At 40.0% G+C, this 27822-nt stretch overlaps 1 protein-coding gene across 3 annotated transcripts in view; it reads left to right on the top strand.

Moving 5' to 3' along the window:
• chd7 (chromodomain helicase DNA binding protein 7) overlaps positions 1-27822 on the top strand; it is a 249444-nt gene that overhangs the window by 177034 nt on the left and 44588 nt on the right. For all 3 annotated transcript variants that reach the window (XM_080194190.1, XM_080194188.1, XM_080194189.1), the window contains exons 13-22: positions 4153-4329; positions 4557-4700; positions 5280-5535; positions 9337-9547; positions 12319-12514; positions 12632-12799; positions 12905-13084; positions 13239-13349; positions 13429-13634; positions 25200-25399. In XM_080194190.1, the coding sequence (XP_080050316.1) occupies positions 4153-4329; positions 4557-4700; positions 5280-5535; positions 9337-9547; positions 12319-12514; positions 12632-12799; positions 12905-13084; positions 13239-13349; positions 13429-13634; positions 25200-25399 (1849 nt within the window). The remainder of the gene's footprint in view (positions 1-4152; positions 4330-4556; positions 4701-5279; positions 5536-9336; positions 9548-12318; positions 12515-12631; positions 12800-12904; positions 13085-13238; positions 13350-13428; positions 13635-25199; positions 25400-27822) is intronic.

The raw sequence follows: 27822 nt of genomic DNA, 5'->3' as shown, positions 1-27822 counted from the left end.
AACAACACCATTTTGGAAGTCTGTAAACCCTTAAAACCGTACCCAGACTTTTTAAAACTTTCAACGCGGTCGTAATTCCGCTGTTTCAACTCCACTATGTCTCATTCAAAGCTCAGATGAGTCACAATGTTGGAGTCTTTGGAGAAACGGATTTCCAAGACGAAGCATTGCTTCAGGTTTAAAAAAGAAATCAGAAGTGGGACAAGCAAACACACTTCTTTACACAGCAGGGCCAGTTGCATCATTGCACAGTATGATATCACTGAATCAACCACCAAATTTGGGGTTCTAAAAGTATTAAACATTGATTTTCAACTTGATTTTCAATTTTCAACTCCAACAAATATTGTACAAAGGGCTAAATTCGATAAGAGAATCCAACTACCTGGGGAACCTGTCAATTCCTTCATAGTCATCTCTACACGAAGACAGAAGGGTGTGAATGTGGAGATTTAAAGTCTGAGCTCAACTATAACATAATCATGGGGGGTATTGCAGATGATTCACTGTCTGATTCCTAAAAGCTAAAAATGATCTTACTCCAGACAAGGTTATCCAGTTAGCTAGACTGAGAGTTACATACACAATACAGGACAATCTGAAGGTGAGAGAATACAACTGGGGCAGAAGCCAAACCTTAGACCAATTTATCAGGCCACAAAGATGCAGGGAAAATTCCCAAACTGCCCAGTAGAGCGACCTTGGCAGCACTGAGGTGTGAAGTGCACTCGCTGAAGAGATCGGTGTCCTGCAAGTACAACCCAATGTTTCCACTGCAACAGACAGGGACACTTTGGCAAAAAAGACAAAACTACGGATAACCCAAAGATAATCTGTGAGTACGAGACCAGAACCCAGAAGAGATACCAGCCATGCTGCTTGGAGAGGTCAAAGGTTGTGGTCTTTCATTTTGGAATGCTGACCTCCTGGTAAATGGTCATCAACCAAATATAAGTTAGATTTGAGTGTCAGTGTTACAGTCATGTCAGAGAATTCAACAGATATTTCACCATTGATTTGTCTTTGCAGAACAGTTTGTTCATTATCTTTCTAGGCCCCAGAAAGTCCCCATTGATCAGACCAACCTACTGCCCGTGAGATTATTATGACGCTCCATGTGGAAGCAGTGCCAGAGAATGATTAGCATTCTGAGAAGTCTCTACCTCCAACTGCAGTGATGGTATAGTTGGTTGATACCTCAACCACTGCGCGCACAGTACTACTTGGAGGCACAGCCACATGAGATGCTGCAACCGGGTAGCAGGATCACTATATCACCATCAACAACAGCAAGCAGATGCACGCGTGCAATTCGAATTTCTTCTCATCACAGGAATACTCTCCTTCCACATAGCCGACGTGAAAAAGCAACACCCAAAGAGACACATCCTATGCACTCCGCAAGAAACAACTAAGGTAGCAGCAACCATGCATTGGTTTGGCTGTTAAGTCAATCAGTCGTACTGAACATAATGGAATGAAAGAAAAGAATGAAAGCTTACCAAAATGCCAGACCGACCTCCAAGCCAACAAGAACTAGAGCCAACCGAATGTGCCACTCTTCTGACAGACTGGCAAATGAGATGGGCAAGGCCTCCAGGCAGCCAGAACCTCTAACTTAAAGGACCTGAAGAAAGGAGGGGGGGCGGTGGGTGAGATGGGATTAGGAGAATGTTGCTAATGTTATTACTGTAATAGCACAAATGTTGAGGCTAGTATTAAGTTTACTAAGGTAACATTTGACATCTTTGAGGATCATAGAATCATAGAAGCCTACAGTGCAGAAAGAGGCCCTTTGGCCCATCGAGTCTGCACCGAACACAATCCCACCCAGGCCCTACCCCCATATCCCTATGTATTACACTCACTAATCCCTCTAACCTACGCATCCCTATACACTAAGGGGCAATTTTAGCATGGTCAATCAACCTAACCCGCACATCTTTGGACTAACCACTAGTCGAGTTGATGTAGGAGAACCAGTAGATGTGGTTTATTTAGACTTTTAGAAGGCTTTCAATAAGATCTCTCAGACTACTATGTAAAGTTAAAGCACGTGGGATTGTAGGTAATGTCTTGAGATGGATAGAAAGCTGGTTAGCAGATAAGGTAGGAAAGAAAGAGTTGGCACAAATGGGTCTTTTTCTAATTGGCAGTCAATGACTTCAGGTTCTGCAGGGATCTGTGCTAGGACCCCAACCGCTCACATGATAGAATGATTTGGAAGAGGGAACTGAATGTATTATCTCCAAATTTGCAGATGATACAAAGTTGGGTGGGAGAGTGAGCTGAGGGGAAGATGCAGAGATGCTTCACATGATTTAGACAGACTGAGTGTGTTGGCATGTGCGTGGCAGATGCATTGTAATGTGGATAAATATGTGGGGTTATCCATTTTGATAGGAATAATAGGAAGATAGATTATGCCTTGAATGAGTATAAATTGAGAGAATTGGATTTTCAATGAGACCTTGGTGTCTGTGTACATCAGTTGCTGAAAGTAAGTGCACAGGTACAGCAGACAATAAAAAAGGCAAATAATATGTTGGCCTTTATAGTGAGAGGATTTGAGTAAAGGAATAGGGATGTTTTGCTGCAATTGTATAGGGTGCTGGTGAGGTCACACCTGGAGTATTATGTGCAGCTTAGGTGTCCTTTATCTGAGAAAGTATTCCCTTGCTAGAGAGGAAGTACAGCGAAGGTTTACCAGACTGATCCCTGGGGTGGCAGGCCTGTCATATGAGGAGAGACCAAGTCGGTTAGGACTACGTTCACTGGTGTTTAGAAGAATGAGAGTGGATCTCATACAAACTTATAAAATTCTAACAGGGTTAGACAGGGTAGATTCAGAAAGAATGTTCCCGATGGTAGGGGATTCCAGAACTAGGGGGTCATAGTTTGAGGATAACGGGTAAACCTTTTAGAACTGAGGCGAGGAGAGGTGGTGAATGTGTAGAATTCACTACCACAAAATGTTGTTCAGACCAAAGAGTTGTCTGAGTTCAAGAAGAAATTAGATATAGTTCTAGGAGCCGGAGGGGGGGGTTTGGTGGTTGTGAAGGGGAATCGGAATATTGAATTCAATGGTCAGCCATGATCAAAATGAATGGCAAACCACGCTCAAATGGTTGAATGGCCTAATTCTGCTTCTAGTTTCTATTTAACAGAATATCCATGGAACAAAGACTTCGGTAAAAGTGTACTACAAAGATCTGTGCACACTGGGTTGATGTGAGACTAAGTATAATACTGCCCACATTGATGTATGATTTGCTGTTAACATATAGAAGATTATAAAGACTTCTTCAACAGACACATTTTGCCAAAAAACACCATCCCAACATTCCTGCTTTCAATCCCTCAACCAATTTTGTGTCCAGACAGCCACTGGCCCTTTCATTCACAGATTTCCATATTGATGTCGGATGATAGAATGGAAAGTTTGCATAAATGTGTGATTTTTAATAGATTATTGATCAAACTCCTGTGAATTGGGGAGTGAAGAACAGTTATAGTCCTACAGTAAAATGGAGTTACAAAAAGTTCTGATAGTTGGAGAAAAATGTCTTGGTGCAATCCTGTCCATGTTTTGAAGTCATATTCTGTACTTAAATTTGTAATGCATATGTGAAAGTGTGTTCAGGTTTATAATGGAAACTGTCTATGGAAGCTGGTCCCATTGTACTTACACTCTTCTGTCAGTGGTGATGCTGGACATAGGAATTTATAATGGAAAAAGTTGAGAGAAAGTTGATACAAACGTATGGTTATTAATATTTTTATATCACATTTATTGCGGGAAAATATTTTGTAGATTGTGGCAGTGAGGCTGTCGTTCCATCTTGCATATGCACCACCAAAGAACAAACTAATTGTCATCTTGTTCCTGTTCATGGGAACTTGCTGTGTGAAATTTGCAGCTGTATTTACTTCCTATAAGGGTGACGGGTGACTGCTCTCTGCAGTAGTTGGGATTTTTGAGAAATTTTGATAGACGTTACAGAAATGTAAGTTTTTCCTTTTAAAATATTTATAATGAGTCATGTATAAATGATGACTTTACTTTGATTTTATAAATATATGAAAGCAGGAATTTTTGGCTGAAGTTTTCAAGTATAAAATGAAATTAATCTAACTTGTCCTATTCTAAAGGGCCATATCATTCAGGGAGCATACAAATTCCATGCTATCATCACCACATTTGAAATGATTTTAACTGATTGCCCAGAACTGCGCAATATTGCATGGCGTTGTGTGATAATTGATGAAGCCCACAGACTGAAGAACCGAAACTGCAAACTTTTGGAAGGATTAAAGTTAATGGATCTGGTAAGTGGTCTAATACGGAATGAAATGTGCATTGTTGATGAGTAACATTAACGTTTGTCAGAAATAAATTAGGTACTCTCTGACATTCGTTAGATAGGCACAACATATATTACCACATAACGATTTAAAGCCCCACACAGTTAACAGATGAGAGATTTGCCTCTTCACAATAGCTTCATGCTTTGCTAACCTTGAGATCAAATGGATTTTCTCCTTTGTTACTATAGGAACATAAGGTGCTGCTGACTGGAACACCATTACAGAATACTGTAGAAGAGCTTTTCAGTTTGCTAAATTTCTTGGAACCCTCACGATTCCCCTCAGAGACCAACTTTCTGCAAGAGTTTGGTGATCTGAAAACTGAGGAACAGGTATATGATTCTTGTGAGTTATTGAGTAAACCCTCTACTTGTCTTCGTGGAGGTTATTTACAATATAGACAGTAGTGCAAAGGGCTATGAATTATTTTACCGGGATTAAAATGGAACAACTAATAAACATCTGATTGTAGCATTTGCCTTTCGTTAGTGAAAATACCGGTTTTAAATTTGACAAAATGAGCTTTACATTTTAATTCCATGTAAACAGTGCTAAATTGTGGTAATGTGTTACATGTAGAATTTATCTGTAATGTTCAGCAAATTGTTTGCCTTTCCCGATTTGTGCATTTGTGCACACAACTCAGTACTTGACAGTACGTTCTTGGAGCTTTCTAGAAATAAATAATTAAGTGTGTGCCCAATGCATAGAATTTTAGAAAATGGATGTGTGAGTAAATTGAAGATTGCAACCTAATCTTATCCCAAATGGCCTCTTCAAATGCCCTAAAGTTGCTTTTGTAATTGTGGTATTGAACTCAAATTACAACCTTTTGATTCCTTCAAAAGTATTTATTTCAAAGGCTGTTGTGTAGTATTCTGCACACTCAAGGGTTTGAATAACTGTTACAGGTACAAAAACTTCAGGCTATTTTGAAACCAATGATGTTAAGACGCTTGAAGGAAGATGTAGAAAAGAATCTGGCTCCGAAAGAAGAAACTATCATTGAAGTGGAACTGACCAACATTCAAAAGAAATATTACCGTGCTATCTTGGAAAGAAATTTTGCCTTCCTCTCTAAGGGAGCTGGTCAAACCAATGTGCCCAACCTTCTGAACACTATGATGGAACTGAGAAAGTGCTGTAATCATCCATACTTAATTAATGGTAAACATTTTTTTACTGACCACTTTATGGACTGCATCCGCTCTCTAATGCATCAGTTGGTCAAATGTCATAATTGTTAAGGTACTTGTAAACCACACCATCTAAAATGCATCGTCACACAGGCACATCAGCAATGGCCAGTTTTGATAAACTGAGAGGTTATTTCAAGTGTATTAGTTGAATGGGTGACTACATGAATTTATGTTACATAATGCTATAATATAAATACAATAGTACATCAAATAAAATTAAAGCAAATTAAGAGGTGGGTTCCTTCTTTCCCTTTTTGGAGCAAAGCAACCATAGCATCTGAATATTCCACCTTCAAGCAAACTGAGCTCTCAGCCTACATTTATAGACCGCTCATATAGAGGTTTGCGTTAATGGTCCATGAAGACCTTGCACTGAGATTTGAAAAGGCCTATAGCCAGGAGCAATTTCAGAATTGGTGTGCAGTCTTTTAAATACACAGTTACCATTGAGACTCTAAAGCAGGGTGTCATAATTTCCATAGAGACTGATAATGGTTTTAAATAAATTTGAGCTAGTTAATAGCTGCAAGGGTGACATGACAAGATCTCATTTTTAGACATTTACTTTAACAAAAGTTTAAAAGCACTATTGACTAAGCACTATCTTTGTAGGCAACTTATACTTTAAACCACAATGAAATATGTTTATTTTTAGCAAAATCAAAAAAGTGCACTTCATATATATTAATTATACTGTCCTTTAGACGTTCAATTCTCTCAAAACCTGTTCAAAATAATTCTTAGCTCTCAGGGGTTTACTTCTGATTTTTTTTGGCATATGGTAACTTCTAGCTCCAGACCTATCCTTCTTGCGAGTATTACTGGAGATAGACCCTCTTAGTGCAAGCAAGCCAAATTTTCCAGATTTATTTTGAGTCTTGACAAATTTGGTGTTTTCAGTAAGACGTTGATCTTCCATCCACGTTCTTGTGCTCTGAACCATATGACAATTTCAGCCTCTGTTCTTGCTCTCTTTCTCTCTCCCTCCCTAACCTGTATGTGATATCTGGTGATATTTTAAGAAAACGTAACCCATGATATATCACCATGGCTTCCTTATTACCATGTCCATCTTGAACCCGCTCACTGTGGCAACGTGAGTCGCATTGGCCAGGCATCCAAGTGGAGATGCTGGTTAGCTATCCTCAGGAGCCCAACTCTCTTTCATCTTGTAACTAAATGGACAGTTTAAAGCATAGCTGTTTACAACCCAATGGTCTCAATACTTTTCCTAGATGATGCAAGCTCTTAGTTTATCCGCTGTTAGTACACAGGTCAATGCCATTCTTTCCAAGTGTGAATGCCATACTGGAAGTAAAACGATCTGGGTTCCCCTTAATCTCTTAACAATCAAACCACAATAAATAGAAATTCTTTCTTCAGTTATGCAAACTGAATTGGCAAGCAACATTCTCAGATTATTTTGTTTGTTAATTTAAGTATTGATCCAAGGTATAAAAAAAATTGCTATCAATCCAGACATAAATTTTAAAGCATATAAATCACAATATTTCTACCTGTTCAGCAGCTCCCGTTTTCACCCTTGCCTCATGTCCGTTGCTGCTGGAACCCTTGGCCATGGTTCTACAAATAAATCAAATCTTGAAGTTACAAACACCTTATTCACCTGGTTCCTGATCTTGCCTTTCGCAAACCCTTGAAGTTGTTCAGAACTTTCTGGCTTCGTCAAGTTCCGCACAAGTAGCTCTCAGAAATTCCTGTTCATCTTTGGGAAATTGCACTGATGAACCGTTCCCAATGCATAAGATGCAAAATCCCCATTCTGGTACACACATCCCTCCATGGACTTGAGACACCTTCTACAGTAAAAATGGAAAACGTTGGGAAAACTCAGCAGATGAACATTCATCTGTGGAAAGAAAAAAAAAGTTAACCCAGCCAACAGGTGCAGCAGGTGGTCAGGAAGGCAAATGGGATGCTGGCCTTCATAGCGAGGGGGATTGAATATAAAAGTAGGGAGGTCTTGCTGCAACTGTACAGGGCACTGGTGAGGCCGCAGCTGGAGTACTGTGTGCAGTTTTTGTCGCCGTACTTGCACAAGGATATTTTGGCCTTGGAGGAAGTGCAGAGGAGGTTCACTAGGCTGATACCGGAGTTGAGGGGGTTGAGTTATGAGGAGAGGCTAAATAGACTGGGCTTGTACTCGTTGGAGTTTAGAAGGATGAGGGGGGATCTCATTGAGACGTATAAGATGATGAAAGGGATGGATAGGGTAGAGGTGGAGAGGTTCTTCCAGCTCAGAGGACAGCAGGACTAGAGGGCACAGCCTCGCGGGGGGGGGGGGGGGGGGGGCGTTTAGAACAGAGATGAGGAGGAACTTCTTCACTCAAAGGGTGGTGAATCTCTGGAATTCTCTGCCTGTTGAAGTGGTGAAGGCTACCTCGCTAAATATATTTAAGACACAGGTAGATAGGTTTTTGGTAGGCAAGGGGATTAAGGGTTATGGGGAGAAAGCGGGAAAGTGGAACTGAGCCACTTCAGATCAGCCATGATCTTATTGAATGGTGGGGCAGGCTCGAAGGGCTAGATGGCCTACTCCTGCTCCTATTATGTTCTTAACATTTCAGGTTGATGGCTTTTTATCAGAATCCTATGCAATGATTTATTTTTCTTGCTTTGTGCCCTATCCAATACCCTGTCATCTGACCTTCCTTTCGTTGCTTTAGTATTGCCAGGACATGCATTTGTTTTTGACGTATTTTCTAGAACTCTGGTCAAACCCCTCAATTTCTCTGCTTCTCTTCTCACCCTTCATTCATTTTTCTAATTTTCTTTAGAGCTCTCTGACGGTTCCTTTCCTGTTCTGAAAAACACTTTGGGATGTTTTTCCACATTAATAGATTAAAAAAAGTTAAAATTCAAAAATCAGAATTCAACTTTTGAAATTCTATAATGTTTTGAATCATTAACATTGATTTATGCGGTGTAAAACTAAGTTGGGTCACAAAAACCACCAAAGAAATTGACATAAGTAGCATGAAATTTTAGATTTAGTTCCTTCAGGAAAAAGTCTGTGGTATAAGTATATTAGCTCAATTGAATGTTGCAGAAATGTTAAAATGAATTGTGGATTACCCAAAATACATATAAAGATCCTATTATGTTTTGTACAAGAATCAATTTCACAGTATTTTGATCCTTGTGGTGATTTTAAGTGAATAACTGCTGCCTTATTCATTTAATTGGCCATCTTGACATAATATCTTTAAATTCACAAAATCTGCTACTGATTTGGAATCATTTTTGTGCTAAATATTTGAATGATCTGTAATTTGAGTTAACACAACAAAGTAGAAATTTAGTGCTTAAATAATCACATCGTTACATAGTTCAAAAAGTGATTTTGAATAAAACTCTGGAGAATTTTAGTCTGTTATAGCTAGTAAGGAACTGAGTACTTGTGTTGAGTTCAACAAACCATTTTTTTTCAAAAGGAGATTGTTATAAGGACCTTTTAAGGAGATGGAAGGTTTTTTTTACATTCCTGGTCCATTGACATAATATTTTCATCCACAGATTTTTCTCTAGCTGTAAAAATTACATACGCTTAAACTAGCTGGAACTTTCAAATTACATCCAAAATAGGAGGGGAAAGAAGTAAATATAACTTACGTGCTGGCTGTGAGCCATGGTATTATTGCAATTATTTAAAGTTTTTGTGTTTGCTTTTTTGATATCTTGGACAACAATAGACCTGGCAGAATTCAGATTTTGTGATGGATTCATTGTTCACTTTTGGCATGTGTAGGTGCTGAAGAGAAGATCTTGGAGGAGTTTAAAGAAACACACAATCCTGATACACCAGATTTTCAACTTCAGGCCATGATCCAAGCTGCTGGCAAGCTAGTACTGATTGACAAGTTACTGCCAAAACTAAAGGCTGGTGGCCACAAGGTGCTTATATTTTCCCAGATGGTGCGCTGTTTGGATATTCTTGAGGACTACCTCATTCAGCGAAGGTGAGGCCAGCAATACTCGATAAATAAAAGTTAATTCTGCGAAATAGCATAGTATACTACTGTTCCAATGAGCCAGTAGTTGAGCAGAATAGTGTGGATTTGTATTCTGTGTGAAGTCACTAAGAATACCAGATCTCGGCTAACCTGTTAAAGTCGTAAGGGATGTCAGGCAGCTAAAAACAAATAGGCTAGCTAGATATAACTCCTTTTAGCATTGCCAATTTTATAAATTAATAATCGGGTACCTTTATATGACTATCAGTCAATCTAGCAACTGACTAAACCAGGTGTTAAGAGATGAAGGGGATGGAATTTTGGTGCTTTTCGAAGCAAATTATGTCTCTTATGGGGAATGGAGCCTTTTCTGCTTTTGCAGTCTATTACTTTCAAATGCATTCCCACGTCAGGCATTGTACTAGTGAGATACCTACTTTGTTCCAAAAATATGCCCTAGCTCAACACCTTTAGTATCAATTTTTGAAATCGCAGCCAAAACATTTTTTTTCCTATTAGGTGGCATTGCAGGAAATCACTAAAAAGACTTGAAAAAACTTGAAATATAAAGAGGTATTAAAACAAAAGATTCTGGGCTATCGATAGGATTTAATTTTCCATGGGCTAATGTTTGCTCCAACCAAACTTGGTCCAGCAAGTTAACTTCATTATTTGAGATGAGAGTGCCAATTTGTGCAGGTTTGTCAATAGTTTTGAAACCATGAATTTTGGTTGCAACAAACAGAACCAAGCTGAACTAAATTTAATTCATTTGGGACTTTTAATCGAGTTTCAGGGAAGACCTTTATTAATACATAGGATTCCAGAGATGATAAAATTAAGTGTGAATACCTTATCTTTGAGGCATTTAAGAATAAAGTACATAACATGGGACAGAAGTCACATATTAGCCATACCATGCTGGATCGTGCTGGCATGGCTGGTTCCTTTCCCTGAATGACATGACTAACCCTGTTAGGTTTTTTAATGATAATCTGATAACTCTCTCGAGCAGTTTTCGGAAGTTAGTCCATGAATTATTGATGTCAGTTTCACAGCTTGTCATGGGGTTTGAACATGTCACTTACAGGTTACTGATCCACTATATAGCCAGTAAGTTAGTTTATCCTCTTGTGGTATCAAGGAATTAGGTGGTAGGATGTTTTGAACACCTCTAAAACCTTTAATTTCTATACCCACCCTATTTGCAAAATAATTTGCCCTTCTACAAATCGAATTAAATAAATTGTTAGAATATTCCATAAAGCTAACAGTTTAGCCAAAGTTTTTCCCACACATATTTGCACAGCAATGCCCCTCTGTGGTTTCCTACTTTTGGCTAGGCTATAATAGTGTATCATGGAAAGGTCTAACTCCTGGCTCCTCATGGATATATCAGCAGCTGGTTCAGACAATGCCGATGAATGCTGAGAACAGGTTGCCTGCCTGCTACCTTGGCTAAAGAATGGTGCATCATCCAGCTGATTACAAAATGAGATGCAAAACTTCTGCTTAATTTTTAAATGTATATCTTTTGTTCTTTCCCCATCCCACACACATCATCCACCCCCCTCCTCCCCCACCGCCCACTGGAAAAAGGCAACAGCTATCCCAATTCTTTATCAAGGAATTAAGATGGCTAATTCTGGCATAGATTTAGTAGCACAGGTTTATGAAAGCTACTGTTAATACTAAGTGTGCTGTTCTTAAATTGCACAAGATAGAGAATAGAAAATGTACTCTGCTTGCTGTTTGGTTTTAAATTTGAGGATATGATTAATTTCCAAAGATTGTAGTTAGACAGGAGACCAACTGATGCATCCGTCCTATCCAATATAGTTGTGCATCACACATAAAAATATAGATGGCCCTTGTGCACCTGGAGCTATGTAATCTCTCAGTTGAAGTGGAAAAAGTTTTAAAGCCTATAAAGATGCAATCCAGCATAATCTAAAGAAGTCTCCCTGATCCTTTTGTGTGATCAAAATATCTAAAAGACCACATCAGTCCTGATGCATATTATAGTGCGTCTACCTATTCTGTATGTTCTCTGATTCAGTCAGAAGTAAATTCTATTCTCTCTCTCTTGAAGAAATGCAATGAATCAGTGTTTACCTCATGAGTTGGCAGCCTATTCACAGGCCTCCTATTAATTTGGTAAAGATGAACTGCCTAACATCCCATGTAATTTTGCTCTTGCGTAACTTCTAAGTGTAATACTTGGTCCTCTCCCACCTCTCTCATTAAAGTAAGTTGTTCACATAAACACAGTCTAGTCTCAGTTTTATAAGCCTCAATCAAATTGGACAAGTCTGTACTTCTCTAATGTAAGCTTACCCGGCTCTTAAAACCTATCTGGAATGCTAAAGTTTTTAAAGCTGAATATTAATCTATTGTTCCTCCTCTGAGTCAACTTGAATTCAGAAACTCAATGCAAATTGTGAAAGTTTAAAGACGTTAGTAATGTGGACAGTACAGAATGAGTTGGATGAAAAGTTTAACTGGCAGAAGAAATTCAATGATGAAAACATAAGCACTGCATGTAGATAAAGAACATGGCTGTAGATAAAGGACTACGGCTGAGCTTCAATATGCCAAAACGTTTCTCATCCTAATTTGTTTAGTGATCTAACCATGAGATAAATGTGATATCCTAGTGAAGGAGCTGAGGTTTTTTGATTCGGGTCAATATTTATACAGATCTGGCAAGTGAAAGCTTTTTACTGCTTGAAAACGAATATGCTTTGGATTTAATATTTCTAAAAATTGTTTTCCAGACACCTGTATGAGCGTATTGATGGCCGTGTGAGAGGAAATCTTCGACAGGCAGCAATAGACCGTTTCTCTAAGCCTGACTCGGATCGTTTTGTTTTCCTGCTATGCACTCGTGCTGGGGGTTTGGGGATTAACCTCACTGCTGCAGACACTTGTATCATCTTTGATTCTGATTGGAATCCACAAAATGACCTCCAGGTGCAATTTGTCTGTTGCTTTCTATAATAGTTTTGTTTTCAGTTATACTTATGGCAGGTGTGGTAACTGAATACAAAATGATGCTTGCTGCCTACTGAAGAATTTTCTATTCCACAGGCTCAGGCTCGATGTCACAGAATAGGACAAAGCAAAGCAGTGAAAGTATATAGGTTAATAACCAGGAACTCTTACGAAAGAGAGATGTTTGATAAGGCAAGTCTGAAACTTGGATTGGACAAAGCTGTTCTGCAGTCCATGAGTGGAAGAGAAAACAGTGCCAATGGGGTATGTATATAGAATGTAGTCAACTCAAATTAATCTGGCTCTTTAGTTCATAAATGAATTTCAATTGATATTGGGATCAATATTGAAATTTTACAAAATATTCAGGTTCAGCAGCTTTCTAAGAAGGAGATTGAAGACCTTCTTCGAAAAGGTGCATATGGGGCACTGATGGATGAAGAGGATGAAGGGTCAAAATTCTGTGAAGAAGATATTGACCAGATTCTCTTGAGGCGCACGCACACAATTACTATAGAATCTGAAGGAAAAGGTTCCACTTTTGCAAAGGTGAATGTCTTTAACCAAGTACAAACATGTATATATTTTGATGTCATTTGTACACCAATGTACTCACCATTGAGATATAATGTAACAATCTTTGAAATATATCATACGAGATTCTCCTAACCTATGAGAATTTTTTGTGTGTAAATCTCTTTAGGCCAGCTTTGTAGCTTCTGGGAATAGGACAGATATTTCCCTTGATGATCCCAACTTTTGGCAGAAGTGGGCAAAGAAAGCGGAATTGGATATCGATGCAATAAATGGAAGGGTAAGTAAAATGCTGTCATGTGTATTATGTTAAAAGCATATAAATGTATTTTTGCTCATGTAAACTTGCTCTATTACAGAACAATTTGGTGATTGATACACCAAGAGTAAGAAAGCAGACAAGACACTACAACGCTATTAAGGAAGATGAACTAATGGAATTTTCAGATTTGGAAAGCGATTCTGAAGAAAAGACTGGAAAGCCCCTCCGTAGACCACAAGATAGGTCCCACGGTTATCCAAGGACTGAGTGTTTTCGAGTAGAAAAGAATCTGTTGGTATATGGGTGAGTAAATTTGTAGATTACGTTTGTAAATTTTAGGATAGCTCTCATGCTGTACAATATTTTCTGACCATAAATTTATTCTAAAAAAAATAAAATCTGCTTCAAAGACTTTGCTTCTCTTGAAACAATTAATCAACTGTTTATCCCAACTTTCACTTTCTCCTAAGGAAGTGTTTTCTCTGAAGACCCAGTTGAAGTTTTAAATCATGTGAATTTTAACCAGTAATGCTGGGACATTTTCATCAAAGATTTTGAATGCCAGAAAAAATGTCATTTTGTCTCAAAACCCAAATATATATGTATAATACTGTTCCTTCAACAAATTGAGTGGTTCACTATATACATTCTTTTCTGCTGGATTATATCTTGGACATGTGCAGGACTACTGTTAGTTTGCTTAGTTTGTGTAGTGTGTAATTGAGTTTGATATCATTGGGTGAGTGGTAGAGTAAAGCAGACACGGAGACTGCTCATATGACTATGGATTAGGAGTAACAAAGCTCCGCTTGTTTGCTTCCATAGTTTGGCAGTTTCATATACTTGAGGTGCATTTAATGCTGATAAAAAGTAGTATACTTAAAATTACCTGTATTGTCCAGGCCATTCAAACATACTGCAAAATATGGTGATTTACACAGGATGGCCCTGCGCTCCTAACGTGAGTGACAAATTTTAAGTCAAGCAGTGCAAATCTTGCTCTCTCCAACCTTTCTCTATCTTTCCTGTTCCCCACTTCCTTTATCTCAACCTTTCTTTCAAACCTATGAGGATATGAAAAAGATCAGGTGGTTCATTGATCTTGGCTCATTTAGTTGCAATGTCATTTATATATCATGATACCCAAACAGAGCTGTGAAATTTGCTGGCACTGCTGAGCAACAAATCCCCTGGACTAGTTGGTTTCCACCCCAGAATTCTAAAATGTAGAAGATGCCTTAACAATAGTCTGCCAAAGTTCTCTCAATTTGGAAAGTTGTTGATTTTAAACTGAGATATATTTTTGTTTGTCAGAGGTGTTGAGGAATATGGAGGTGAGTCACAGAAAGAGGCAGGAAGAATTAGGGATCTTGTTGTGAGGGATCCTCTTGGGACGAGCGATCATTGTATGGTTGAGTTTTTCATGCAGATGGAGGATGAGAAAGTAGGGTCCCAAACCTGTGTCCTCTGTTTGAACAGAGGGGAGTATGATAGGATGAGAGAGGAATTGGCGAATGTAGGTTGGGGACGCAAATTGGTTGGTAGGACTGCTGAGGAACAGTGGAGGATCTTTAAGGAGATCTTTTTCGGTGCCCAGCAGAAATATATTCCAATGGTAAAGAAGGAATGGTGGAGAAGGGATGACCAGCCGTGGTTATCGAAGGAAATAAAGGAGAGTATTAAATTAAAAGCTGATGCGTTTTGAGTGGCTAAAAGTAGTGGGCAATTAGAAGATTGGGAGAGGTTTAAAAATCAACAAAGAATGACTAAGAAGTTGATAAAGAAAGGAAGGATAGACTATGAAGCTAAACTAGCACTAAATGTAAAAAAGGACAGTAAGAGTTTTTACAAATATATAAAGAGGAGGAGGCTGGCTAGAGTGAATGTTGGACCCTTAGAGGATGAGAGGGGGGATTTAGTGGTGGGGGATGAGGAAATGGCGGAGGCCTTAAATAAGTTTTTTGCCTCGGTCTTCACGGAGGAGGACGCGAATAGTTTGCCGGATATTAAAGATAGAAGGATGGTTGGAGTTGAGGGCCTGAATGCAATTACTGTCACAAGAGAGGTAGTGCTTGATAGACTAATGGGACTGATGGTGGACAAGTCCCCAGGACCGGATGGAATGCATCCCAGGATTCTGAAGGAAATGGCAGAGGTGATAGTAGATGCCTTAGTGATTATTTACCAAACTTCGCTGAATCCCGGGGAAGTGCCGGAAGATTGGAAAACGGCTAATGTTACGCCGCTGTTCAAAAAAGGTAGCGGGCAAAAGGCAGGGAATTATAGGCTGGTTAGTTTAACATCTGTTGTTGGAAAAATGCTTGAATCCGTCATCAAAGAAGAAATAGCGAGCCACCTAGAAAAGAATGGTTTGATAGAGCAGACGCAGCACAGATTCGTTACGGGGAAGTCGTGTTTGACAAATATATTGGATTTCTGAGGATGTGACTAGTGCGGTAGACAGAAGGAAACCAGTGGATGTGGTGTTTCTCGATTTTCAAAAGGCGTTTGATAAGGTGCCGCACAAAAGGTTGCTTCCAAACGTTAGGGGGCATGGAGTTGGGGGTAAGATGTTAACGTGGATAGAGGATTGGTTGTCTAATAGGAGGCAGAGAGTTGGTATCAATGGGTTCTATTCTGATTGGCGGTTGGTGACTAGTAGAGTGCCGCAGGGATCGGTGCTGGGGCCTCAGCTATTTACCATTTATATAGATGATCTGGAGGAGGGGGCTGAGTGTAGGGTGACGAAATTTGCTGATGACACAAAGATAAGTGGAAAAGCAAATTGTGCGGAGGGTGTGGAAAGTCTGCAGAGGGATCTGGATAGGCTGAGCAAGTGGGCGATGACCTGGCAGATGGAGTACCAAGTTAGCAAGTGTGAGGTTATCCACTTTGGCAGGAATAATAGTAGGAGGGATTACTATTTAAAGGGCGAAAAGCTGCAGCATGCTACGGTGCAGAGAGACCTGGGGGTCCTTGTGCATGAGTCGCAAAAACCCGGTCTGCAGGTGCAGCAGGTGATCAAGAAGGCGAATGGGATGCTGGCCTTTATAGCGAGGGGGATAGAATATAAAAGCAGGGAGGTCTTGCTGCAACTGTACAGGGTACTGGTGAGGCCGCAGCTGGAATACTGTGTGCAGTTTTGGTCGCCGCACTTGTGCAAGGATATTTCGGCCTTGGAGGAAGTGCAGAGGAGGTTCACTAGGCTGATACCAGAGATGAGGGGGTTAAACTATGAAGAGAGACTGAATAGAGTGGGTCTGTACTCGTTGGAGTTTAGAAGGATGAGGGGGGGATCTTACAGAGACGTGTAAGATAATGAAAGGGATGGATAGGGTAGAGGTGGAGAGATTCTTCCCGCTCAGAAAGGACAGCAGGACTAGAGGGCACAGCCTCAAGATAAGTGGGGGGGGGTGCAGTTTAGAACAGAGTTGAGGAGGAACTTCTTCACTCAAAGGGTGGTGAATCTCTGGAATTCTCTGCCCGTTGAAGTGGTGGAGGCTACCTCACTAAATATATTTAAGTCATGGGTAGATAGGTTTTTGACAGACAAGGGAATTAAGGGTTATGGGGAGAGGGCGGGAAAGTGGAACTAATCCACTTCAGATCAGCCATGATCTTATTGAATGGCGGGGCAGGCTTGAAGGGCTAGATGGCCTACTCCTGCTCCTATTTCTTATGTTCTTATCAGCATAATCTCGTTGAATGGCAAAACAGACTCAAGGTGTTGAATAGCTTGCTCCTTTGTTTTCATGTAATCAGCTGGCAGAGGAGAAAAAGCAGATAAACCAACTGGAAGAACAATATTTGGAAAATGATTGTTGGGTGATCAGCGCAAGTCAAGGAGACCATGTTAACTTTGATGCATGTTGTGATTTGATCACTGCGCCAACTGGAAACCAGTCCAACTAACTCTTGGAAAGTATATAACAAATCAGCGTTCACTACACGAATTAACTACTATCCCACTGGAAAGTATTATCCAGGAAAAGAATCACCCAATTCGATCTAGTTCCACCCTTAGGCAGCTTGTAAATATGACCACTTGTACTCTCTAACCTACCCAGTTATAATTTTAAATACACTTTGCTTCCTTCATTATTTTGTTACCTTTGATCAAATCATCTTTTAGTCTAGGTTTTTTAGCATGTACAGATCCAGCTCTTTAAGCTTATCTGAGTAGTTAAAAGAGTATTTTAAAATAGTAACCCATCTTGTGCACCTCTGTACCCTTTAAAAAAACTTTAGACAGTATCCCACGGAGAAGCCAACGGTTATGCTGTATTCTAACTGAGGTTTAGCTAAGTCTTGTGCAAGGATAAGCTGGTACACTTTGTTTTGTAGTGAATTGAGCTGTGGTGAGGTTTGCTTTCACTGTAACTTTACAACATTAGTAATGAATCATGTTTGCTTGGATGGGCAGGCAGACAGAACTTGTTGAGCAGCATGCAAAAAATGGAAAAGAACATCTCCATGAAAAGAAAGGTGGAAAAGTTTCAGTGTCACTGTGACAATAACTGAAAAAATTAAAAATATTTAGCAATCTAATTTAGCACAAATCCCTGCATTCGCCCAAAAAATGTTTGTTTAAGTTAGGAAATAATTGTAACCATTCTTGCCATTATTTCTAATTATTCACTTTGTTAGATGTACTGAGCTGCATGGTATAACTGTTTCTGGGAGAGTTGTCAGTTCTCCTGTAGCTTGGTTCAAGACAAGGAAAGGCAGTGCATTTAAAAATGGGCAATAATGTAATGCGACATTGAAGCCTAGATTTTTCATTAGTCGCTAGTAGCGGGCAAAGCTTTAAGCAGCTTGCAAGGAATAATTTTGCAGTAGAATTATATCAAATTACATAAAGTTAGTGGTTTGATCATTGAAGAAGCATTTTTCTGAATTTTGTGAAGCTTATATCTTTTCTATCATATTGCTAAAGGAGCTAATCACTTTTTTGGTGGATTTATGTCGTCAGCTTGGACCCTTCCTGGTTAGCACTTCCTCAGTGGTGGATCAGAGGAAAGTAGTGTTGTAGGGAGTACAGCGGTAGTATAGTGATGTCTGTCAACCACAGCCTGCATAAGCTTGAATTGAGTAAATATTCCAAGTCACTTTACAAATGCAGAATGGACAGTCAATAGTAGTAGAAGAATTTGTCTGTGCTGTTAAGAGATAGGTATTGAGGTTTTTCATGTTAGATGAGTGGATGGGTATAGAGTAAAAGGTAGAGTCTGGTCCCACAGACTCTGGAAACTGGAGCAGTAAGGAACATGCAATAAATTAAAGAAGCATACATGACTGGTGTCCACATATGGGATTACTGAGTGGGCCTTGAGCCATGTTCTTCTGAGGTTGGTGAGAGTAGGAGTGATGGAAAAAAATTACTTAGTGTGAATTGGAAATGTTGAGAGGTGACAAAAGTATTGTTGAGGCTGTCAGTCTTAACTCAGTGTATCATGCTCCCCTTTGATCATGATTATAACTCAAAGCCCACTCCACAGTCTTAAACATCTAATTTAGGCTGATGCTTCAATAAATTCAGAGGCAGTGCTGCTCAGTCGGAGTTGTCATCATTTGGATGAGACGTTAAATTAAGGCCCTTTCTGCCCCCTCTGTTGGGAAGAATCCCATGGCACTAAAATAAAAGCAGTTTTCTCCCATTTATCCCTTTACCTATGTCACTTGTATCTTAACCTATATATCTAAGATATATAAGATATCTTAATATAATTGCTGGTTGAAGCCACTTTGTAGACATCAAGGTTTTTCAATGTTTCCCTTCGTTACAGCAGTAACTAAACTTCAACAGTGAAGTCCTTTTAGATTTTGTGGTTGTGAAAGATACTAGATAATTCTAAGTTATTTTCTCTCAATGGGAGAGGGCATCAATGCGGAGAAATGTTAAGTGATAGATATGAGGTTTGAAACACCAGGAGGACACCCACTGAACCTTGTCGCCTCAGCTGAGTAAGCAACCTGAGAGAGAGTTGGTTTGGGTGCAGAGTTTTACCACGGAATTGAATCGTGTGCCTTTGCTCTTATTGTTAAATTGGTAGAACTTCTGGCTCTTATACAACTTGTTGAATAGTGGGGAACCACTTTGACATAAAATCAAAGATGATGACGGACAGGTAAATTAAGTTACCAGCATTCATATGGAAGTTGAATCCATACCTAACATGCCAGCAGTTGTCTACCAAGGTTAGAATCTTGAACAATATGGAAACATTGCCTTGCTCTTGAGATCCAAATAGGTTATTTCAAATTAATGGGGAATTAAAAGCAAAGTAATCTATGCAAAGAGAGTTATAAATGACTCAAAATCATAGCTAAAATATGAGTAACTTGAAACAAGGGCATCCAAAGGCAGAAGTATTTAGAATTGCTGAGGTCAATTATGGCAGCGATTTTCATGATGAGTGGGAAGTCAGAGGAAAGGCCATCTCATTTGCAAGGGGACTGTGAAATGCATGTGGAGGGGGGAAACAGGAAGGAAGTCAAAATGATTTGCTCCCTGAGAGGGAGGTGGATGACAATAGCTTGTATTTTTATATGCCTTAGTCCTAAGATGTTTCCCAGGAGTGTTAATCAAACAAAATTTGATACTGAGCCCTAATAGATATTAGGGCAGGTGTCCAAAAGATTGATCAAATAGCTAAAATTTAAGTATCATATAAAAAAGGAAAGAAAAGAAATGAAGTTGACATATTTAGTGAGAGAATGCCAAAGCTTAGCGCCTTGGCAAATAAAGGCACAGCCTGCCAAAGAAGTGATTGGAATCAAGAATATTCAAGAGGCTAGAATTGGAGGAACACAGTTAACCTGACAGTTGTAGGCTGGAAGTGATGAGATATAAGACAGTGTAAGACTGGGAGGGATTTGGAACTATGAATGAGAATATTTGAATTGAGATGTTGCTTAAGCAACAGCCAAGCACAGGGTCATGGATGAATAGGACCAAGTGTGTGTTGGGATACAAACTATATTCTGGGTGACCTCCCAGTTTATGGAGGTACGAATGTGGGAGGCTGGTCCTCAAGTTGGAATAATCAATTCTAAAGGTAACTTGAATGAGGGTTTCAGCAGTAGATAAACTCTTGTAATGGTGACTTAAGATATTATGGAAGTAATGCAGTCTTAGTGATGACATGGACACATAGTCAGAAGCTTAGCTTGGCCCAACTATTAGATCAAGATCTGGTTCTGCCTCAGACAGCTGACAGGAAGAGGATTACAGTTTAAAAGCTAGGGAGCAAAATTTGTGGTGGGCACCAAAAATGGTAGCTTCAGTCATCCCACTATTTGAAAAAACATTCTCTGGATGTTGTACAAGCAGGCTGATAATTTAGTGACACTGGAGAGCTCTGGGCGGGTGATGGTGAGGCAGTGCTCAGATTTGTTGGCATGTTTGTCGAAATAGACATTGTATTTTTAGTTAATGCCATCTAGTTGTACCAAGTAAATCAAAATTTGCAGGGCATGGGAGTCAATGCCAAAGTGGGTTACTGCCGGTAATAGTGCGGGAGCAGGAAGAGAAACAATTCCAAGTGATTCTCCTGGCTATGACTGAATAGATGAGAATAACAGTCAGGCAAATGCAGTCTCAACTAGCTGGAGAGGCACTGGAGGAGGAGTGTGTGGTTAATTATGTCAAAAGCTGCCAACAGATCAAGAAGGATATCGTTTACCTTTGTCACAGTCATGTCAGAAGTGATTTGTGACTTAGATGAGAGCCATCTAAGTTTTGGAAGGATGTGGAGATGCTGGCGTTGGACTGGGATGAACACAGTAAGAAGTCTCTCAACACCAGGCTAAAGTCCAACAGGTAAACAAAGGAGCAGCGCTCCGAAAGCTAGTGGCTTTTGCTACAAAATAAACCTGTTGGACTTTACCCTGGTGTTGTGAGACTTCTTACAGTTTTGAAATGCAGCAGCAAGTTCAAGCCTTGGAGAGTAAAGGGATGTTGCAGGTGGGATGGTGGTTAGCAAAGATTTTGGGCCTTTTTTTAGCAAAGTGATGATAGTAGGTTTGAAAGATAGAGAACCGTTAACAACATCAGCCAACATGGAAGCCAGGAAGTATGTATGTTTTGTCAGCAGTTTAGTAGAAATAAGATTGAGAGAGCAGGAGGTGGCTCTCTTGGATAAGATGAGCGGCACAGTGGTTAGCACCAGGGGCCTGGGTTCAATTTCAGTCTTGGGTCACTGTCTGTTTGGAGTTTGCACATTCTCTCATGTCTGCATGGGTTTCTTTTAGGTGATCTGGTTTCCTCCCACACTCTCAAGATGGGCACATTAGGCTGATTGACCATGCCCCTTAGTGTTCGGGGGCCTAGCAGGTTAAATAGATGAGGGTTAAGGGGGATAGGGCCTGGTTGGGATTGAGGCCGATGCAGACTTGATGGGCGAAATGGCCTCCTGCACTGTAGGGATTCTATGAGGCTGTTAGGGGAGATGGGAAGGAAACTACAGAAATATGCACGATCAGGCTTAGAGCAGATGAGAAGCTGAGAGGAAGTTTGGCTAGGGGAAGGGAGGGATGCAGCTGAAAAGTCCATAAACACAGCTTGATCTAGTGATGAATGGCTACACCAGTTATTGGTTGTGTCTGTTCCTCATGTCCCAGAGACACAAATGAAGTTGAAATATGGGTCATACCAGGAGAAGCTGCTTGTACTTGTGTGTGTGTGTGCGCAAAACAGTTTTTGTATTGAATAGGGTATTGATGATTGAGATGAAGGTGTGGTTCTACAGATCAAGAACTGCAGAAACGTCATGATGAAGAGAGGGTCAAAGGCTGACAGATGAGATTTTGTAAGTAGCATTGTAAGCAATGTTCCCCCAAATTTCTGTTTGCACATGGCCTGCTTCTTGCACTGTGCAGCCCCCTTAAGATTATGCATGGCCGTACATGTGTGCGTCTTAATGGACTATTGTTTGAGTAAAGCCTGTTTGCTACCTGCACAGCACATTCAAAATTGGTGCTCAGCCATGCGCCTAGAGGGAACTTCGATTGTAAGTGAATTGGGAGAACATTCTTTCCAGGGGCAGACACAGAAGTATTTGGAGGGGGGAAAGAAATTTAGATGGAGAATAATTCTAGAAGTTCTTAAGTAATTGACACAATGAGAAGAGCAAGGCCATCAAAGGTGGAAAAGTAACAGGAGTGGACCTGAGCATTGGTAGAATACATGAAGGGAAAGATTACGGGAAGGTTGAAGGACAACCAGCTGGAGGGAGAAGATGATGAGGACCAAGGTGCTATGGTTTGATGGGAAAGATGACAAATTGGTTGTTCTTTGAGCAAGTCAGTATGCCAAACAAGGGGTTGGATGGTGTAGCAGTGCCTATTTAGCAAGGGGCCTTGACCTGGGATTGTAACAGTGAAAGTCAATTCATAGCCTATTGAGTGGTTTAGGATACCAAGATGGCAGAAACACTGATAACCGGACTGAGGGAGGGAGGGAATCCAAAGATAGTCAATTGAGAGGCAGGTGTTGGGGTCTGCAGCCAGATTCTTGGAATTAAAATCAGCAGTACATTTATCAAAGTAGACTGTACATCTGGATGTCCAACTAGAGACCTTGCACCAAGTATTTTCTGCCACGGATATGCAACATTGATCGTAGGGCATCAATTTGATGTAAGTATTTACACTGACTTGATCTGCTCTTACACATGAGGGATCTTATAAATGGGACAAAATATTTAACTAATTTACATGCTATGCAATAGGGACCTTGCTACCTTTGAGCCACAACATTTTTGTAAGGCTTCTTAATTTTGATGTGGAGAACCCAGTGTGCTCTTTAAAAGTAAGAAACCATGTAATTCGGTATGTGTACCATACCAAGTGATCAATTGTACACAATTATTGGCCTTATTCATAATTTGCTGTTTGACTGGTATAAACTGTTACTCTGTCCAAATGTCTCTCTCTTTTTTTGGGTCACAGAAACTAGGCATGTGTATTGCACAGTAATTTTATATTGGTGCAGCAATGAAACAAATTGGGCAAACAAATTAATGCGAAACCAAGAAGAGAAAATACTGGAAAATGTCAGGTTTGGCAACATCTGTAAGGAGAGAAAAGAGCTGTCGTTTTGCGTCCAGATGACCCTTTGTCAAAGCTTAAAGGCATAGAAAGTGGGAGATATTTATACTGTAGGGTGAGGGAATGAAAGATGAGTCATAGCCTCAAAAACAAGGGGAAAGACTTGAGGTGCTAATGGCAGTCCACAGAGAGAATAAAAGATGTGAATGGCCAAACAGTAGAGAAGCTGAAATCGGATGATAAGCTGTGAAGATGATGTGGAGGGAGATGGGAGATAGATAAAATTGAGGAAAGGTAAGAGAAAGGGGATAAAACAGGGGGAAAGAGTTGGGGGTGCAAAATATAAAGAAAGATAAAGAAATAAAAGGTAGGGAACAGTTAAATTATTTTTAAATTAATAGGAAAACGTGTTCACTCAAAATTACCTTCATATCAACCACAGAGGTCATTTTGAGGTTGAAGTCTTACCATGGTCATGAATGAACACGATCACACTAGCTCTCAAGACCACTATGAAAGGAATGTTATGGTGTCAAAGATGCCATATGTTAAATTGAGGCCACACGCACAGCTGGGCATAAATCTTAGCGTTATTTGAAGAGGTGCTGCCTTTTCGCCCTGATTCCCCCTCTCTCAGTGTCTTCACTTTATCTTCTCTTCCACCATCAACCCCCCTGCCCCCTTCCACACCCAAACCTACTCCCCTGCGCTGTCTCTCTCTTTTCCCTCTACCTCAATATCCCCCAGTCCACCCTCCTCCCTGAGTTTCTCCCTTGCTTGTTGGTAGTGTCTTTTAAGGGGCATCTTAACAAATACATGAATAGGATGGGAATAGAGGGATATGGTCCCCGGAAGATCAAGAAGGCGAATGGAATGTTGGCCTTTATAGCGAGGGGGATAGAATATAAAAGCAAGGAGGTCTTGCTGCAACTGTACAGGGCACTGGTGAGGCTGCAACTGGAGTACTAAGTGCAGTTTTGGTCTCCGCATTTGCGAAAGGATATATTGGCCTTGGAGGGAGTGCAGAGAAGGTTCACTAGGCTGATACCGGAGATGAAGGGGCTAGCCTATGAGGAGAGATTGAATAGACTGGGTCGTACTCGTAGGAGTTTAGAAGGCTGAGGGGGGATCTTATAGAGACATATAAGATAATGAAGGGGCTAGATAGGGTAGAGATAGAGAGATTCTTCCCACTTAGAAAGGATAGCAGAACTAGAGGGCACAGTCTCAAAATAAGGGCGGGGGGGGCAGTTTGGATTGGAGTTGGGGAGGAACTTCTTCACTCAAAGGGTGGTGAGTCTCTGGAATTCTCTGCTCATTGAAGTGGTGGAGGGTACCTCTTTGAATATATTTAAGTCACGGGTAAAAAAATTTCTGATAGATAAGGGAATTAAGGTTTATGGTGAGAAAGTGGAAAAGTGGAACTGATCCACTGCAGCTCAGCCATGATCTTGTTGAATGGTGGGACAGGCTCGAAGGGCTAGATGGCCTACTCCTGCTCCTATTTCTTATGTTCTTATGGAAGGGTAGGGGGTTTTAGTTCAGTCGGGCAGCATGATCAGTGCAGGCTTGGAGTGCCGAAGAGCCTGTTCCTGTGTTGTAATTTTCTTCGTTCTTTGTTCTTCTCACCCACTGGCCCCATTTACCCTTGCTCACTGTGTTTTCTTTCCCCTTCCCTCAGGCTTTCTCTTTCAAAATTGCTGTTTTATCAGCAAAATGGTCTAGGTGTCTGGTTATACATATGAGCTAAATATTGAATTTCAATGATTTCACAAAAGTTTACTTGACTAAAGCTACCGTTAATTTTTTTATCCTCAGTTGGGGCCGATGGAGTGATATCCTGTCACATGGGCGTTTTAAACGACAGTTGACAGAACACGATGTGGAGACCATCTGCCGCACTATCCTTGTGTACTGCTTGAACCATTACAGAGGAGATGAAAAGATCAAAGGATTTATATGGGATCTGATTACTCCCACTGAGGATGGACAGACTCGAGCTCTGCAAAATCACTCGGGTATTTTTGAATTCTGTACTGTAACCATGCCTTATTGATATGCAAAGGAAAAATTAAGCACAATTTCCTCTGTCCTGAAACAGTGAAAACAATATATTGATGAGTAAAATAATTGGAAGCTTTCAGTACAGTTGAATACAATTGATAGAAGATACCACTTTGTAAATTTCAGCAAAGGCAATATAATTATATAGGAACAGGAGAAGGCCTTTTGACTCTTGAGCCTGTTTTGGCCACCATTCATTGTTAGATCATAGCTGATCTCTTCTTCAATTTCCTTCACTGACCTTCAATTCATCCCCCTTCATTTCTGTACCTAACAAAAAGCCATTGATTAATTTTAGTCTTGAAAATTTGACTTGGCCCAATATCCACAATCTTTTGGAGAAGTCCAGATTTTCACTATTTTTGGTGTAAAACAAAATGTGCTTCCTCTAATTAGCCTTACTCTAATTCTAAATTTGCACCCCTTTGTTCTGAATTTCTCCACAAATAGAACTAGATTTCCTACATCTAACCGCGCAAATCTCTTTATAAAGACCTAGACTAGATCATCCCCTTCGCCTTAGTTAAGAGAATACAAACCGAGTTAATATACCCTGCCCCCTCAATTTAACCCTTTAAATCCTTGTATAATGGCAAATCCATGTTGTACGTGGTCAGCACACTGAGGTTCACCAGTCAATCACCGTATTCCAGATGGAGTCTCACCAAGTATGACTTGAAGCATCACTTCTTGCATTCTAGTCAAATCCTTTTAAGATAAAGACCAGCATTCCATTTTGTGTTATGTACCTATGCACCATTTATCAGAGGCCTGTGCACACGGACTTGCAAATCTCTTTGCTCCTCCACAGCTAACTTATCTTGCCATTGAGCTATATGGATTCGTTTGAACATAGCACAGTTCTGGCTGTTACATTACAAAAAAGGATATAGAAGCACGGGAAGAGATGTAAGAACTATCATTATTATACCAAAACTGAGAGACTATGATTATCAGGGCAGACTAAACAGGTTGAAGAAAAGAGAAGGTTGAGGGGTGATCTAACAGAGATCTTTAAAAATAATGTGGTAGATCTGGGAAGGCTGGTATAGAGACCAAAGCTAGGAGCCATAAATAAGAGTATCCACAATACATCCAATAAGAAATGTTGATAAAACTTCTCTACCCGTCTGGACTACTTCATTCAGCTTTAGTCACTAAACCTCAGGAAAAGTATGTCTTGAAGGAGGGTACAGCATTTATTATTCAGAATTGTGCCATAAAGGAATAAATCACAAGGATAGGATGTATAAAATCAGTTTGTATTCCCTTTGAGTTGAGTGTCTTAAGTTTTTGAACAACAAAGGGATTAACTAGCCATTGGGAAGACAGAAACCATTGATTCTTTTCAGTGACTCTTTACAAGCCCTGCCAAATCTCCATTAACTAGCCAGTGATTCCATCCTACTCTCTAGCAACTGCCTGAGACTAAACTAGACTACTTATTTAGTATAGAGATGAGTTTCTGACCACACATCTGCAGTACCAGGAAAATTGCTTGTCTCTTACCTCAAACGTTGCCCAACTCTGCTTTGCCTGAGCTGCAAGTCTCATCATGCTTATCAGTTTTAGACCTAACTATTCCAATGCATTCCTGCCATGCTTAGTAAACTCATTCTTCTGTGTTCTAACCCTCACCATGTCCTTTGCACCCACCATCCCGGCAATGTACTGCTTTTTCAGCTTCAATTTTTAAATTTCAAATCCCTTTAAGACCTTGCCACTTCCCATCTCTGTAACCATCTCCAGCTCTGCAAACTTCATTTGAGGTCCTTTAACTTTGCCTCTTGAACATCTCTGTTTTTAATTGCTTTACAATTGACCGTCATGTCCTTAGCAGCATTGCCCCAAAGCTCTGAAACACCCTTCCTAAGCTCTCCCATTTCACTACCTCTCTTTCCTCCTTTAAGATGACCCTTAAAATGTACAGCTTTAACAAAACGATTGACCACTTGCCCTAATATCTCCCATGTGGTTCATTGTTGAATTTTTTAACTCTCCCGTGAAGTATTTTGGGATGTTTTACTATGTTGAAGATGCTACACAAGTACAGGTAATTGAGAATGGTTTAATTATGGGACTTGGAGTAATTGAGGTTAGTAGCATGGATGTATGTAAATGGAAGCTGATAGGTATACTGATTGGTGAGATGAGATGTAAATACTGGTTTAGTAGTTGGACCAAATTGCCTTTTTTTGTGCTGTATGTTCTATGCAACTCTACCTAACATAACTGGCTGGCAGGAGCATTTTCTTAATAGTAAAAAAATTTAAATAACTGGTTGATAATAAGTCAACCCCAGGTTCTTTTGGAGTAGCTGATTGTCAAAAAAAATCTGAATCTATTGTGATCCAAATGTGGTAGAACTAATCACTTC

This window comes from Carcharhinus amblyrhynchos, chromosome 8 (assembly GCF_965287045.1).
Source record: "Carcharhinus amblyrhynchos chromosome 8, sCarAmb.v2.hapA, whole genome shotgun sequence".
In the NCBI taxonomy this organism is placed as follows: Eukaryota; Metazoa; Chordata; class Chondrichthyes; order Carcharhiniformes; family Carcharhinidae; genus Carcharhinus; species Carcharhinus amblyrhynchos.
The sequence above is the reverse complement of the archived record's forward strand: the minus strand, read 5'-3'. Positions and strand labels throughout refer to the sequence as shown.